Source organism: Nannospalax galili, unplaced genomic scaffold (assembly GCF_000622305.1).
Source record: "Nannospalax galili isolate Female #2095 unplaced genomic scaffold, S.galili_v1.0 scaffold547, whole genome shotgun sequence".
Taxonomy (NCBI): domain Eukaryota; kingdom Metazoa; phylum Chordata; class Mammalia; order Rodentia; family Spalacidae; genus Nannospalax; species Nannospalax galili.
Window position 1 is genome coordinate 59326 of NW_008355824.1, and position 18346 is coordinate 77671.

The 18346-nt window shown below is 37.7% G+C and overlaps 1 protein-coding gene across 1 annotated transcript in view; it reads left to right on the plus strand.

Moving 5' to 3' along the window:
- Positions 1-13532: 13532 nt before the first annotated feature.
- LOC103750653 (transmembrane protease serine 11E) overlaps positions 13533-18346 on the plus strand; it is a 50296-nt gene continuing 45482 nt past the window's right edge. The window contains exon 1 of the mRNA XM_008853819.1: positions 13533-13590. Coding sequence (XP_008852041.1) covers positions 13583-13590 — 8 coding nt within the window. The 5' untranslated portion in view covers positions 13533-13582. The remainder of the gene's footprint in view (positions 13591-18346) is intronic.

An 18346-nucleotide genomic window follows, 5' to 3' on the forward strand; every position in this document is an offset into this window, starting at 1 on the left:
TGGCTAGACTGATTTTGTCTTCAGGAGTTCCGCGGTGGCCCACTTCCAAAGTGGGTCAGAAGTTTTCAGACTTTCTCCTTGGGTCTGGAATCTTCTAAGAATGATTTTGGCCTCAGGAACTTGGGTGTTGGACTGACCTGAGACCCTGGCTGTGTCAGTGCTATGCAGGGATGCAAAGGCTGATGGGGTGGGAATATTCCCCAAGATTTCCCAGGGAGTGGATTGAGTAGTTGGGTTGTACTGGATACAAAGGATCAGGGAGAGGCAAGGTAAGCCTCGGAGCCCCAGAAAGAGGCTGTCAGCCCCAGAAAGAGGCTGGCGGGTGTTGCAGGATGAGGAAGCAGAGAGAGGTGGGGGCGGGGCCGGGTCTAGAGGCAGTGCTCCTGGGGCCCAAGGAAGGCACCAAGCCGGTGGGGGTGAACAGGGTCAGGAATCAGCAGTGGCTCCCCAGGTGTCTCGGGCCCCAAGACTAGGAATGGCACAGAGCCCAAGCTTGGAGTAGAGAACAATGGGGGAGATGGAAGGGTGAGCGCGGCTGTCGGAGTCAAGGCGTGGAGGGCTGCACGGTAGACTTACCCCCAGAGAGGCCTGAGGGCGGCGGGCCAGGAGAGTTAGCCAGTGGTGCAGGTCCGGGAAGCAGGGAGAGGTGAGGGCGGGGCCAGGTCCCATGGAAGCAGTGCTCCTGGGGCCCAAGGAAGGCACCAAGCTGGCCTGGTGGAAAAAGATCAGGAAGCAGCACCAGTTCCCCAGGTGTCTGGGGACCCAAGACCAGGAATGGCGCAGGGCCCAAACCAGGAGCAGAGAACAGCGGTGGAGATGGAAGGGCGAATGAGGCTGGGGGAGTCAATACGCAGAAGGCTCCCTGATGGACCCACCCCGAGAGGCCTGAGGAGAGTTAGCGGGTGGTGCAGGTCTGGGGGAGCAGAGATAGGTGAGGGCAGGGCCGGGTCCAGAGGCAGTGCTCCTGGGGCCCAAGGAAGGCACCAAGCTGGTGGGGGTGAACAGGGTCGGGAATCAGCAGTGGCTCCCCAGGTGTCTGGGGCCCCAAGACTAGGAATGGCACAGGGCCCAAGCTAGGAGTAGAGAACAGCGGGGGAGATGGAAGGGTGAGGGCGGCTGGCGTCAAGGCGCGGAAGGCTGCACGGTAGACTTACCCCCAGAGAGGCCTGAGGGCGGGAGAGCGGGTCAGGAGAGTTAGCCAGTGGTGCAGGTCCACGAAGTAGGGAGAGGTGAGATCAGGGCCAGGTCCCGTGGAAGCAGTGCTCCTGGGGCCCGAGGAAGGCACCAAGCTGGCCTGGTCGAAAACGATCAGGAAGCAGCACCAGTTCCCCAGGTGTCTGGGGACCCAAGACCAGGAATGGCGCAGGGCCCAAACGAGGAGCAGAGAACTGCGGCGGAGATGGAAGGGCGAATGAGGCCGGGGGAGTCAATGCGCGGAAGGCTCTGCGATGGACCCACCCCGAGAGGCCTGAGGATAGGGTAGAAGGCCAGGAGAGTTAGCGGGTATTGCAGGTCCGGGGGACCAGAGAGAGGTGAGGGCAGCTCCGGTCCGGAGGCAGTGCGCCTGGGGCCCAAGGAAGGCACCAAGCCGGTGGGGGTGAACAGGGTCAGGAATCAGCAGTGGCTCCCCAGGTCAATGAAAATAATTTTTAACATACAGTTACTATTGTATTCATAATGATTAATTGATAATGAGTATAAGGTATACCAAATAATTTCCCAGGAAATGACTGGCCATCTATAAAACAGTGGTCCCATTAGACTAGAGCAGAGCTGACAAACTCCTAGTGCCTAATGGTACTGTAGCCTCCGTGACATTATAGCTATGTAGTAACACTTCAATGAAATGTATTACTCACATGTTTGTGGTGATGTCCATGTTAGCAAATCTATTGCACTGCCAGTTGAATAACAGCAGATCATATACAACTATGTATCATACAAAATATTTGATAATATATAGGCTTATGTATTTAATATAATGAACTTTTATCATTATTATTTTAGAGAATATGACTACTTACTGAAAATGTTTATTATGAAATATTATGCTATGTTGTACCAACAGTAGCCTTATAGATGTTGTGTTTTTGGTATTTCTTGATTTCACAAAGAGGTCACATTGGGGGACTGACCTCTTGTTTTATATAAATATACACTATGATGTTCACATAATGACAAAACTGCCTAATGATGCATTTCTAGGAACATAGTGCTGTTATGAAGGATGTGTAACTGTGCTGAGATTGGGACTATGTCCTTAATATATTTGACATTGAAGTCTTGAAGACTTTCATCCTTTTGACAATACCAGAACATTGCACAATAATAATTGAAGTTGTTGGAAAGGCATAGGTATGCAATCAAATACTGCAAAGGTATTTAAAATGAGGCTACAGAATTTAATTTATTTACATGAAAAGATGCTCATGATATAATACCAAATGGTCAGATGTCAGGATAAATTGGGTAGCAAATACGAGTATCCACCTCAAAATGAATTAAGGAAAGATCTTTATTTTGATGTTTATAATTAACAGGTTTACTAGTGTAATTAATCTAGTGCAGAAACAGGACAACCTTCAGGATTGGTTAATTGGTGATGTAACAATGTCATTAAGAAGCCAGGTTCTTTCTGTCTGTTTTGTTACCTCAAATATCTACCTCATCTTGATTCTGGTTTCCCAAACATCTAAAACCTTGAGTGTATTTGTTTATGACTACTTGTTTTCCTATTCATATGCTGAAGGAAATAATTTCAAACTGATATTTACAAAAGAAATAGGATTATCCTTATATATGTCAGACTTTCCCTTTGAGCTAAGGTTAATTTTCAAATGCCCCTCCAAGAATATGATGAGATCAATTGATCCATCTACACTGCAACCCTTACACCTAAGGTCAGGAACATCTTGGAAGAGGTTGCAGAAATGTTGCAAGAGTCAGAGGGACAGAACGCCTGCTGTTAGATAATACATTAGGGAAGCTGCACCCATGAAATCTCCACAGTATAGTTACCTACAGGACCTCGATAATGACAAAAACCAGTTGACATACCAGTGTTGATAGGGGCAACCTCACAGGGTCCTGCCTCAACATGAAGACTTACAGGCTTGCAGTCAATGGATGCTGAGGGAAGATAAATTAGCTTTCTTCAGGGACAAGTACCCTGATAGGTTATCTGATCTCAAGTGGTCATCCCTAAACACATGTACACATGAACACCACTAAATGGGCTCAGTGCATTATATATATATAAAATTTATAAATGTATGTATGTAACAATAATCAAAGAAGAGGATAAGAAATTAAAATGGAGTGGGGGAAGCACATGGAAGGAGTTGGATGGGAAAGTGTAGGGGTACAAATAATGTAATCATGCATGAAAATCTAAAATTAGTTGAATAAGGTGGGATATATTTGAATAGTCATACAACTTAAAACATATCTATCAAATCTTTATTATCAATGAATATTCTAGAAACCAACACTGCAATGTGTTATCTACACTCTCAAATTACATTTTTACAGACTTTTTAGTAATCTATAGTCCTATTTATCTCTGAATAGCTTAGAAAATAAATGTTGCAATGTGGTAACATCTGGCTGTGGTGGCGTACCCCCATAGGCTATGGTGAAGAGGTGAAGGAGGAAGGATCACAGTATGGTAGTATCTGGAAAATTAATTGCATTTAAATTTTTTTCTGCCCTTTAAAAAATTTACATATAATAATTCTTAATACATTATATTATTTTCTTTTTTAATCTTCAAGTAATGGAATTTTCAAATAAATAAAAAAGAGAAAATAAAATGAACCCCAATATACTATCACCTAACTTCAAAAATGAGCTTTTTAAAAATGTTGTTTCATAATAAGTTCACTAAAAGTTCACTTTAGTTAAAAAGAAGTTAAGATCCAATCAGTTGTTTAATAGTTTCTCAGCCACAGAATGTACCTCAAGACAAATTAGTAAAATTCAGCTAAGGTTAACCAGATATTACTCCTCTTAGTAGTAAAAGGACCATCTCAAACAGTGTTTAATGGATTTATTTGAAAGTTTTATTTTGTTTGTTTTCTTTTTTATCTATGCTTCACAAAAATTCACAGTGCAGCACCCCCAGGACCAGGAGAGACGGCGCATCACTGCAGGAGCCCACGAGCGGGAGCTGAAGTGGTTGCCCGAAAGCACAGTTTCGTTTGTTATCTCTAAAATCTGTGGAAACCTCAGCTTATCTGCAACATAAAATAGAAATATAATATTTTAAATACTACTTACCACTGAGTAAGTTTGATTCAATAGGAAGGTGGTCCATGTTGATTATGTGGTTTCTTGTTTTCTGAGGTGCCCTGACAAATACTCCTGCAAACAAAAGGTCCCCAGTTTTAAGAGGCACTGCTTAGACAGGTCTATCACGTAAGCCCCTGCTTATACCCTTTGCCTTTTCTTCCTTGCCTTCGAACCTCTAATCTCTTGAGAACTTTGGCTTGAATTTGGCCCTCTTGCTTTTGATGCTCTAGATGCCTTCAGGTAGCAAGTCCTGCTGAAGGACTGATTTTTACTTCCCAACTCAATAGACACTTGACCTGACTGGATCTGGCCCAGTACCCTGCAAGAGGACATAAACCCAGAACACCCAAATATTTATATACTCATTAATTTTAGAAATCATTATTGGATGTCAACTATGGTTCTGGAACTTAGCAAAGTCTTGGGTTACTGTGGTTAGAAAGGACACAATCCCTGACTTTAAGGAGATAAAATGTTAGGAGAGAAATAAGTAAAAAATAATGGGCATTACAAAATGGACTGAAAAGTACTATACTGTATAAAGTTATATTGTCTATGAATCATAAAATTGTTCTCCTTATATAGATAAGAGAAATCTTCCAAGAACATGGTGCACTATAATGCAGCAAAACAAAGGAGGGCTGGCAATTTCTCATCTTTGAATAACAACTTTCTCTTGTTTAACCCAGGAAATACGGTTTCCTCTAAACAAAGGAATTGCTAAAATAGCATTTGATGTGGGAGCTTCTTACATGGCCATATCTTAGAGACTGGAGAGCTTGATAACTTGGAGGTATGGATTATAAAATAAATGTGTTCCCTTCACATAAATGTGGTGTTCTGTCAGGCAGAATCAATTTGTTCCCTCTTCTATCCCTCAGCCTTTTGTTTACACACTACAGATGGAGCATCTCTATTTGTGTCTCTCCCTATGCCTTCCTGCTGCATAAAAAACTTGTTTCACCTTTTAACTGTGGAACCCTGTATAGTATTTATTCATAATAGACATTTAAAAAATCTATGAATTAAATTGTTTTACATTTTGTTTTATTTTCAAATTCAATTATTTGTTTTTATTACTATATCAGTAAAAGACAGTGGCATCAGTATTCAGAAAGTTTAGATTTAGTTAGCTGTTCTTACTATAAAAAGATGAGGAACTGGTGGTGATGGCATTTGTTCTGAAAGGTGAACTGTGAGGTGGGACTCACTACTCGTTGTATAATTCAGAAACAGGTACACCCAACCACTTGTGAACTCCCCTGAGAGGGTGATAGAGGAAACACAGCTAATCATGGCTGAATAATGGAGAAGGGTGATGACAGGTGAAGGAAGGCCTGTGCTCACATTTGCATCCTGCCTTCAGCCATGCAACCCTGCACTTTTAGTTGTTGCAACTAAAGAACTCTGGAATTTGATCTGGATTTCATGTGAGACATTGACTTTTAACCAATTGGCATGTATAAGAATAAGGACGTAGATCTGTGTCAGAGTGCTTGGGTTCATTCCTCTAATACATCCATTTTGACAGCTTGTTTCAGAACTACTTTTGGATAATCTATGTGTCATACATCCTGGACAGGTCAAGTCATATTACACTTGTGCATCTCATTATAACCTTATTAGACCCAAACAAACCATGAGCCACTCATAGGCAAGGAATATGCATGTTATTATAGTGAACCAGAATTTGTAGTAGTGATGGAAAGTTACTACCTCTTGATTTCAAAGTAGCCTTGTTGTGATCCTAGAGAAAACCACAATGGTGTTCACTTCAGAGCAGTCTTAAACCATCATGACAACAGGGATAGTTTTGTAACCATATAAGTACTTTTGAAAATTAAAAAATTGCATTTAGGCAGTATCTCATTATGTAACCTAGGCCAGCTTTGTACCCCTGATCCTTCTCTTTACTTTTTCCAAGTGCTGGAATTACTGCTGTGCACCACCACTACTGGGTTCCTCATGCATTCCTTTGATTGCCTCTACTGTACTAGATACTGTGCTACATGCTAACAAGAATAAAAGACAATACAGCACTGCAGATCTCCGTGGCTTGGAGACCAGTCAAGTCTACATGGTAAGTTCCAAGCCAACCAGGGCTACATAGTAAGACCATGTCTCAAAAAAATAAAAAACAAAAACGAGAGACAACAACAAACCAAAAAAAACCCAACTCAATAAAAGACAAATTAAGAACAAGGCTATTTTACTCATTATCTATTAGTTTTTCCTTTATTACAATCAATATCACTTCACAACGTCCAAGCAAAGAGACATATGTGTCAGATACAAATTGCTAGAACTTATTTAACTAATTATTGATAGGTAGGCTTTACATTTCAAGTTCAATGGATTTAATAATATTTCATTTAATTTGAGCATTTCTAATATTAGAAAAATATCTCCCATATTATCATGCACTCAATTATTAGTATTTTAAAACATATATTTTTATTTCTCTTTTTCAGAATGACATATCAGACTTTAGGTAAATAAATTTTAAAAAGAAAGCAAGTAAAACTTTGTAGTATTGAATTTTGAATGCTAACTTCATCACAGTCAATTTAGATAAGTTACACAAATTTGCCTTGTGGTAGTTGTATACACTAAAAACATTGTGATCTTACTTAAGTGCAGTTGTCTGTAGAAGATCACATTCACTTCTTGCATTGGGTGTATGTCTATGTCGTTAAGTATTAATTCCTCTTCAACGCCCATGTTTAAATTCAAGTATGTATAATCTTCTGTCTTAATATATTCTGAACTACTCTTTACTTAATAAATCTAAATTTTGCCTTGTAAAGAGATGTTCTTTTAGATATTTTATCAGTTAAAAGTACTTTAAGGCTGGAAGAGCATCAGTTTAGAAGTGATAAATGCAGTGTTAAGATACAGTTGTTAACAGTTCATACTGCAAACTAGAGTTGGGCTCCAATCAAGCTTGTTCATCTTCCAATGTGTGACCTAGGTTAACTCCTTCTATCTCTGTTCCTTTATCTGCAAAGTGGAAATAACTAAAATAATAATACCTACTCTATAAGATTGTTGTGATGATTAGGCCAACAAATATATGTGAAGCACTACAAAGAGGGTATGACAAGGTAAAGGCTCCCTAAGTGTTACCTATTTCCACTTTACTGGAATGTAGAGATTTGCTATTAAGTTACACAGTCAGTCTTATACCACCACAGGAATAGATTGCATGCAAAGGAATGCTCAAGAAATAATTCATCTTTGTGTGATACTAAGGACTGAACCCAATACTTTGTAAGGCATTCTTTCATTGGGCTACAACTTCAACCCTCAAAACAAGTATTTGCTTTTCTTAGTGTGTTTATGTCAGGTACTGTCTAGACTCTGGAAACAGAACCAAGGAGGAGAAGATATAGTTTCCAGTTTGAAAGGACTTTATTCCAATGAAATAAATGGAAAGCAAAAGAGAAATGAATATTATATGTGCTATAAAAATTATGTTATTAAATACTTTGTAGAAAAGAAAGCAGCCTAAAGGGCTGGAGAGAAATGGGGGATACAGATGCTCCTGTACTCAGTATAGTGTTGACATCTCCAAAGGCCCATTGTAAGCTGAAAATACTATGAGAGAAAATGAACCTAAAATACCTACCCAACCAAGCATCACAGCTCAGCTATTCACTGTGCTATGAAGAGATTATCCACCCTCATGATCACCTGGCTGACTGGGAGGTGCAACTCACGGTTGCTGCCCAGGCTGTCAAGGGAATATACATTAACCTAGGAAAAGCTAAAAGTTTGCAACTCAAAGCATAGTTTCTGCTTAATGAATACTGCTCTCATATCATCATAAATTAGAAAAAAAATCATTAAATTGTTGTTGTTATTTTGAAAGAGGGTCTCTCTGTAGCCACAGCTGGCCTGAAATTCTCTGTGTAGACCATGTAGGCCTTGACCTCACAGGTCTGTCTGCCTCTGCTTCCTGAGTGCTGGAATTAAAGGCATGCACACCATGACCTGCTATAGGCTGGTTTTGATGGAGTGATCAGGAGTCTCTAAAGGAGTTGATGTTTGAGCATGTATATTAATGAAGTGACAGAATGAATACTAAGAAAATCAGTAGAGAAAAAGAATTCTAGAAAGTGGGAATAACAGAATCAAGCTCATGAAGCAGAGCCAAACTTGAGAGTTCAAGAGGAGACAGAGGACCTTGTGAAAACGCAAGAGATCTAGTATTTGGAGATGAGTAGTACTCAAGTGATTTGGGCTTAATGATAGTTATATTCATTGACTCAATCGAAATGATGGCCATCATGTTAAAATTGTCAAGAATAAAATATAATCTAACTGAAATCCTATCTAGTTATAAATAAGATTTTTGGATGAGTAGGACTGTTTGAACTGCTCACAATAGAAAAGAATATTTTAGTAAGATGTTAAAAACTCCTAAAGAGGGGCTGGAGAGATGGCTCAGTGGTTGAGAGCACTGGTTGCTCTTGCAAAGGACCTGGGTTTGATTCCCAACACTCATGTGGTCACTAACAACCATTTCTAACTCTAGTTGCAGGGGATTTAGTTTCAGTGCCCTCTTCTGACCTCCTTGGGCATTACATGACATGGGTATGCTTACATACATGCAGATAATACACTTACACATAAAAATAATGAATAAAATATTTTTTAAAACTCCAAAGCTTGGCATGGTGGTACAAGCCTTTAATCCCAGCACTTGGGAGGCAGAGGCAGGTGGATCTCTGTGAGTTCAAGGCCAAACTGGTCTACATAGTGAGCTCCAGGACAGCTGGGGCTACAGGGAGCCCCTGTCTCAAAAAGACCAAAAAAAAAAAAAAAAAAAAAAAAACCTCCAAAGGATGCCGAAGTTTGGGACCAGATGCTTCTTCACCTCCTAGGGTAACCACACCATGAGGTGATTTATCTTCCCTTCCTTATGATACTCAGTACCCACCTTCCAATACGGAAATCCAGAGAGATGTGTAATGTAAGTCAGCAGACTCCTAAGTAAAGCAACATTTGTGGGGTGAGGTTACTTCTCTTCCTCCAAAGAAAATAGAACTATTCTTTTGTACTCCTAAGACCGAAATATTGGAACGTATTAGGAGGTGTAAGCATCATGGAAAGAGGCAAGTATAGTGAGTTGCAGGCCAGCCAGGGTACTCAGTGAGGCACTGTCTTAAAAAGGATGTTTTCAAAGACTAGTTATAAAAAATTTTGATATTTAAAATTGTTCCAAAAGTGTTGTTTCCATTCACCTTCTGGTTTAACAACATTAAACAATTTGGGTAGTTTATCTTAAAAAAAAAGAAAAGAAAAAGAAAAAGACTTTTGGCATCATTATTGTCAATTCTAAAATTACTATTTCTAGTTTTTACTCTGTATGTCATTGTGTATTGCAAAGCTTAGTAGATTCTCATATCAACACTCAGAAAAATTATCACAGAATCATGAAGACATTCTTAGAACATTTATAGGGAAATAGAGAAAAACAAGTCAATTTTAGCTAACAATAAGAAACGAAGGGGAATTAGACCTCCTGTTCTCCATCAGAAATTTTGTGGTCTCTTCCTGATGAGATAGAGACAAAGGTTAACCAACTATATGGCTACTCTTTTGTTTCTCAGCTTAAATTTTATTGAGTTTTTATTTATTCATTTTGTGTGTGCACATGCGTATGTGTGTGGGTGCACACTGCCATGGTCTTTGTGTGGCGGTCAGAGAGCAACTTGTAGAAATTGGCTCTCTCCTTCTATCATGTGGGTCCCAGGGATCAAACTCAGGTTGTCAGACTTGGTGGCAAGTACCTTTATCTGTTGAGCCATCTTGCCAATCCTGATTGTTAGCTTAAACAAAGGAACTATACATACAGAGGGCAATGGACTTACAAATGGCAACAGCTGTACCTGCCCAGACAACTAGTGTAATGTACAGCTCAATAAAATGACCAATAAAAAATACTGCTTTGCTATTAGAGAGATATAAACTCACTATAATTTTAAGGATTTCTACAAATTAATCAGATTATTATAGGCACCCATGTATTATCATGCGTAAAAGAACTTGGTACAAGGGAGGGGGTGTTTAAATGGTGATAAAAATCGTCCCTGACTAGTCACACTGGCACTTTACCTCTGTAGCTGGTGGCCATCAGATGCAAATTGTAATAAAATTGTTATGTGCAGGGAAGGACTATGTAATAATTTGTTGGCTGATAAAAATGCCTGTGGTCTAGTTGCTAATTTTACTTGTTATGCAATGCATCATGTTCACTATGGTCTTCCAGGAGTCTAAAGTTCATAAACATGCTCTTGACTCTTGCTTTCCCTGTCGCATAGATTGCCACAGTCAGAACTGATTCATGCCCAGAAAGAAGGCTTATCCTCTGAAAATACTTTCTTCACATCATGGCTTAGGACAGAGAGTTACAGAATGATTCAGAAAAACATGGCAAAGGAAAAGTATTTTAATGAAACATAAAAATTTTTCTCTAAAGAACATTTTTTTCTGTTTTAGATCATAGAAGTGAGATGTTTCACTTTGCTTCTATGTCCTACAACTTTAAGAATAACTATCAAAGAAATGCCTAAATACATGGTTTTCTGCTCAGTGGATACCTTAGAGTCTAATGGTTTCATTTCTCCTTTCCCTATAATTTTCAAATTTCTACTAAAATATAAATTAGATCATGAAGTTTGATGTAGTATACTGTTATGGCATGTGTGGTGTACCTGTGGAGGTTCGAGGTCAACATCAGCTATCTTCTCTACTGTTCTCCGCCTATTTTGTGGGACAGCTTAGACTTTTTTTGTACATTTTTGTGTATTTCATACACAACAGCTTAATCATCTTTATTCCTCCTTCCTTATCAGCACTCTCCCAAATTCCATATTCCACTTTATTTTTGAAACAAGATCTCTCAGTGAACCTGGAACTCACCAACTGTCTAGACTGGTTGGCCACCAAACCTCTGGACCTTCTTGTCTCTGCTCCCCCACCAGTGCTGAGGTTACAAGTGCATGGTATCACATATAATCTTCTTCTTCTTTTTTAATGTGTATGAGTGTATTGCTTGCATGTAGGTCAGAAGAGGGCGTGGAGTTAGTTACTGACAGTTGTTAGCAGCCACGTAGGTGCTGGGAATCAAACCCAGGTGTTCTGCAAGAGCTGCCAGTGTTCTTAACTGCTGAGCCATCCCTCCAGCCCCCACACCCAACTTTTATGTGGGTGATGGAGATCCAAACTCAGACCCCACTGAACCACCTCAACAGCCCGTTATGGCTTTTGAGTGACTTGAATGAGGTACAGACATATTTGTGATTATCTTTCAATATCTCTAAACAGCCACTTATCCTCTACTTACACACCCATAAGCTCTGATTTTCTAAACACTTATTCTCATAGTGTTTAAACTAATTGAAAAATGTCGTCTCATTTTCTGCATCTATATTTCTAGGTGTATGTGTACCTCTGTATACAAAACTTTAGAGACATATAAGAATTAATTTAAATTTGAAATGTGGATTTTGTGAAAGGGGAAAAAAGACAAGATTTTGTTAAATGAACCTGACAAGTCTTGGCTCAGAGTCACTGGAAGAAGAGTATGTTTTCCCTTGAAAGCAAAATTTGCAGAATGAACATTTTCAGATAATGTGATCACAAAATAATACAAAGTATTAGTCACATTAATATTTAATTTCTGAGATTTCATTTTTAAAGGCTATAAAGAACAATTTAACCTCAAAATCAATTTTTACTACTTTTTGTTGCCTTTTTAATTTTAGATAAATTTTCCTTCCCAGTAAGATAGAGAGTAAATAAATAAGCATAATATTGACCAGTATTAAGTGACTTATTGCCTTGAATATAAAGAACACATTTTTAAAACTAGGGTTGTAGCTCACTTGGAGGAATGCTTACCTAGTATGCACAGAGCCCTGAGTTTGATACCCAACATCACATAAAACCAGGTGTGGTGCATACCTATAATTCCAGCACTGGGCATGTGGAGACAGGAGGATCCAAAGTTCAAGGGCATCCTCCAGTACATAATGAGTTCAAGGCTAGCCTAGGCTACATGAAACCGTGTCTCAAAAGTAATGAAGTACATCTCTGTAGTCCCGAGTATAGTATGCCCAGCATAAAGTTCCTTCTGCTAGAGTAATTCCAATGCCACTCCTCATCATTAATCCCAACTTCTGTGTCTGTTCAGGTGAGCCATCATAACTGGATGTGTAATTTATTTAAGCAATATTTATTTGTTTCCTCTACGGTGACTTTTAGGCATTATTGCCCACATTCTTCCCTCTCTCCTTTCCATATGTAATTTTGAGAGTCCATATATGCTAGTAAAAAGGTTTCTTTCTGAAAATTTCAAAGTCAAGCAGAGTGAGAGACAATTTTTTAAAAATTCCAGTACAGTGGCTAAATGCCATTCAAGCACAGAGAACACATAAACCAGATTATGGGGATTAGGTAAGGCAATTTAGAGATTATGTCTTAAACACAGATATTTACATATGGTATGCAAACACACATTCACAAGTACTATTTGCTTTCTGAAATATATAAAATAGTGAGTTAGCTGCTATATCTGATTCCAGCAAAATGAAAGAAACAGATGCTCTCAACTAGGGATTCGGATGTGTAAATGATTTGGATTTTCTAGAGTAACAATAGCACATAGGTTTAAGATGTTAATGTTTTTCTAATCTCTGATGTATTTTCAACAGCTGACTTATAGTTAATACCAAAGGACAACTTTCATTGTATGCTTGACAGAGTAGAAATTGTGTTAGCTTAGTTAAAAAAAATACTGGTGTTAGTCCTTGTCTGGAAGTTCATTAATGGTGAGTTTCATTTATTAATGATTAATTAATGTTTTTACCAAGTCATTTAGTCTAATTAAACACCACTTTTTCCACTAGAAATCTGAGGAAGCTAAGCAGGATGACTCTTAATTTTGCTTTTTTTTTTTTTTTTTTCTAGATTTAAATATCAGGATTTCCTAAAAATACTGTCATGTTCATATTTTTTAATTATCTTAAGACAACAGCTTTTAAGTCCCCACTCCTAGAAAGTGCTTATAAATTATTTTTGTTGTTGTTCCCTATAAAATGCATCTTTGTTTTACTAGTCTCACAAACAGTCTCCACACAAGTCAAGACTCGTCAGACTGGTTCTCTACAGATCATCTGTGACTTCTTTCCTTGCCTCACTTTAGCCTACAAAGCCACTAATAGAGCTGAATGCACACATTCAGTCACAGACTGTTTACCACAGGACTCTTCCCTGCTGGTTAGCAATGTATCGGTAAGTTCCCTTCTCCTTTCTTTCTTGAAACTTGTAGTTTATTGTGGCCTATACCACACTAAAGACTTGTGGATCTCCAGTTCACCACCTTTAATATGGAGAAAGGTTTTTGAGACTTTAAATGATATTGTGTTAAGCAGATTTCAGTATTTTCTGTAGGAGTGTTCCCCTCTCTTATGTCTGTTCATGCTCAGAAGAGCTTTCCAAAATGTAAGCTTTCCAAATATAAAGGAAGGTGGTACTGCACTGCTGCCTTTTAGTTTCCTTGTTTCAGGAAGAATAGAATGTGTTTCTAATTTAGACCTTATTGGTTCTGATGAGAAAATGCTCTTATTTCATATGGTATAAATGAGACATATAAATACTAAATCGTGCAACTCAAAATTGCTTATTTCTCTAAATAGTTTAAAATTATAAAATTAAGTTGAAAGAATAAGAAGCAATTTAAAATGATTGCTTGTACAATTAAATTATGACAGCTAGATTAAAAATAAATAAATCCAGTGCTGGAGCTGTTGTAGCTCAGGGGTAGAGTAGTCACCTGGATGGTGAGAAGCTCTAGCACACCATGCACGTGCATACAAAATTTAATGTTATACCACAATTTCTTTACTGTTTTCTTTCAGTGTTAGAAATTAGATCCTGACAAGGTTTTAGTGTACTCACTCAATGAGACTCAAAATAATCTAATCTTCATATTAAAATTTATTTTCTAAGGTATATTGGTAAATCCTTTTTTATTTATTCATTGATAAGGAATCATTAATTTATATTTTAGTATGTTAATTCTTACTTTGAGAAGAAAGCATAAAACTTTTAGTGGAATCTGTGGTCTTCATCTAATCAGAGAGAAGTATGATTCTGTCATTGACGGTAGTTCTAAACATTTTATGAGAAGTAGAATATTTCTCTAGTTTCTCAATAAAGCAGTTAAGAGCTATAGATCTTACAAATTCAGTAATATCTGCCTTTTATAAGTATTTCTTTATAATTCATAATGGTTTTGTGCCTCTTTAAGAACATTACTACAGAAAATAGTATTTCAAGAAAGGCTCTCCCAAGCTCAACATACTAAATTCCAGTCCTAGTCTGTGATAGATCTGACTGAATTTGGATTTTACTCTATATGTATAGAGAAACTATAATGAAGGCAGTGTTATAGTCATTTTTTTTCTAGAAGTAATCTCTAATTTGAAACAGAAGATGCAATTATGTCTAAAAGTACTGCGTCAGAATGGATGGAAGCTATCTCCCAAGTAAAAAATCCTGACCTGAAGAAGATCTGAACAAAGAAGCAAAGTATGTTTGAATGAGCCAACATAAGATCAGATGTCAAGGGATGGGTTAAAGTGGAGAGGGAGCAGATGTCTGAAGGACAATTTCTGAGTTGAAGCTCATTCCTAGGAAAGCAGAGAATAGGTAGAGAATTGTACTAATACATTCCTTCAACTTTAGCTGAATTTTGATAACCTCCCCCTCCATGCCAGCTAGATGAGAGTCACTATTTAAAAAAATTTAAGGATAAAAACATAGTTTGGACCAATTGAAGATTATTTTTCTTATGCTGAAAATTTTTCCAAATATTTATTTCATACTATTCTTTGAGCATGAAGAAAGCAACACATGAATTTTACAAAGACACACAGAAGAAAGTTAAAGAAAACCTTGCTAGGTATGAGCTTATAGGAAAGCGGTCTTGGAGGAGAATGTACTAATTGAATATATTTGTGAAATATATTTTTTATTATTGATGGAAGTGTGTGCAAAGTTTACTAGTAACAAATGATAATGAGAATTAGAGATAAGTGGATCAAATTTATAGTGATTAGCATCTATACATATCTAAAATATTTTATTATTTTCATTTTATGTTCATGAGTGTATTTCCTATATGTGTGTAAGTACACCTGTGTCATGAAATGCTCACAGAGGCCAGAAGAAGGCATTGGATTCCCCTGGAACTGGAGTTACAGATAGTTGTTAGCTGATATGTGGGTGCTGGGAATTGAAGCCCAGTTCTTTACAAGAGCAGCCAGTGCTCCTAACCACTGAACCATCTCTCCAGCCCCAGCATCTACACATATTTAGATAGGTGAATGCAAAATGAGTAATATTCAAATGAAACAAAAATATACAAGTTTGATTTTTACTTAAGAACTAATTCTCAAAGAATTGCCCAATGTACACTCCCATTAGAATTTACAAGTGCTTATTAAAAATCAAGATATATAGTCCCCATCCCAGAAATCCTAATAAATCTGAGGCATGGGAGCCATATTTTAAACATTTACACAAAGGAATTTCTTAACTCCCTTATATTTGGGAAGAACCAATATAGTGTAGACATAAAAAAGAAAGGAATGTGGGAAGCTGAAAGAAACTGAAGCATAAATGAAATAGCTCGGTTATTAAAAGAGGTCGCCTTTTGTTTTAGTAAATTGGCATAATTATTTCTTAATGAGAGGTGCTCTCTCCCTAGTCATCTTTCCCTCCAAGGGAGACAAGCACTTATTTATGCAACATGATGATGATTAAGGAAGTGAGGAGAGTTTCAGAAGGTATGAAAACTGCGGAGGATGAAATTATATTTGAGTAGTTTATGTCAAACAGGGAAGTTGGTCTTATATATATTTTCAAAATCTGTTTGTTTACAGGAAAACCTCATCATAAAACTATGCCACACCTTGAAATTAGTCAGAAGTAATACTAAAAGGGTTTTCCATTGACAGGTTCAGAGTTGCAACATGTCTGTGCTACAGGGGTTTGACATGCACTAATTTCTCTTTCAACTAAGCTCAGTACTGATTTATAAGACAACTTTTAGTGAGTTTTCACTGGGGCCAAGTCCTGTGTAGACTTACATCGTGTATCTTGTAAGACTGCTATTTCATTGAATTTTGGGTAATGTTTTCCTAAGTGGTTATCACTCCTTTTACAAAATTAAGTGACAGTAGCTCAGAGGTCCAGGCTCAGGTCTAAGATCTTGGATATAACCATTTGTATTTTAAAAGTCTAGGATCTTTTGAATATAACACATTGTCTAACACAAGTGGAAACCTAAGTAGAGTCTTTGGAAAATTTGACAGGAAAGTGGAATCGCTTCTGGCTAATTTCAAGAGCCTAAGAACTATAAAAATGTCTATGTATATTCATGGATAAAATATGAATATATTGGCAAGGAGACAGATAACATAAAGGTCGATGTGAAATTATGTACACGTGCTGAGGAAGAAAGGCTACAGGCATAGTTTTACTTTCATGTTCTAAACATTTTAAAGAATTCACTGGCCACCTCCCTTCTTTCTAAATTGTCTTTGTATAAGATAAGCGTGTGACCTAACTTCCCTACTGTCTCAAAGCTGATCAGTGACTGTGAACATAGCACATGGCTACACCACTCTTTTCTACAAGAAAATTACGTTTACTATATTGTGAAAATGGAGCTAAGTGTAACATTTTTTGTGATAAATTCATTGGTTAGAATGAACTGTAACTGTCTAAAGGACTTTCGTTATTTTGTTTTTGTCTCTTTTCCTCTAAAATAAGAATGGGTCAATATAATGAGGGAACAAATTGAAACATTTTCATATCTCAACATTAGCATTGAGTTTTATATCCATGCCTGATGGACTTCCATATTTAAAATTGGGTCAGTTGAGTGGTTGCAGTACAGGTCTCCTTCTAGTCTGTAGAGAAATGGGTTCCATAGCATGTTCCAAGGTTCCATCAGTGTCAGGGCTTAGAGGAAGTACATTAAGAGTTACTCAAGTTGGGTGAGGGCACATGCCTCTAGTCTTAGAATTCAGGAAGCTGAGGTGGCAAGATTGCTTGAGTTCATAAGTTCATGAACAGTATAGTGGTCATTATAGTGAAACTTCAGCTCAACAGAACAAAACAGAAGTTATTTAAGCAAACTCCCTTGGAGCTACTTTATTGAAGATAATGAGTGAGAAATGCAAAGAATGCTTTCAAGATTCAAGAATAATTTCATAGTCTGAGATCAGTAGATTAGAGAGCAGGAAGGATTAAAGGCTGAAAATGAAAATGGTCTGCAGAGACATCAGGACATCATGCCAGAACCTGCAAGTTCAACCTTTCTCTAGGTACAGGCATGGCTTATGTGGGAGGGTGATTTCTTAGAGATTTAGAATGGTAATTCTAAGATGATAGACTAGTTTTAGGGAAATCCAAAAATACCACAGAAGAATCATTAAGTGCCATCTTGCAACCTTTCATCTGAAGATGTTAGATAACACCTGTGTTCTGAATCTGGACAGGCAAACACATAGGGATTTGGGATTTTGTTTAAGTTGAACTGAGTCAGTGGAAAACAGATTAATAATTGCTATCATTTATTTCAAGCATATTTTGTGACTGTTGCCATTCTAAAACATTATGTGTGTTTACTCTTTACAACAATTTATTATTATATCCATTCCATAGACTAAAAAAATACCATTTGTTATCATTTGGTTATGAATGGCAGAACTGAGACTAGACTAACTAGTCTAACTAATATTAGACTCCAAAGCCCATGTTTTAATTGCAATGCCGAACCATCCCTGTAGTGCCTCCACTTCTCATATATGTGGGTCTTCTATGACTCTAGTTATACTATCTTACTGTGTTAAGAGATATAAAAGTTATATTTTAAGGAATAATTTAGTTATTCAATAAATATTATTTAAAATCAACCTCTGCAAAGGTAGACAGGAGGCATTGCCATTCCATTCTATAAAATAAGGAAACAGAACAC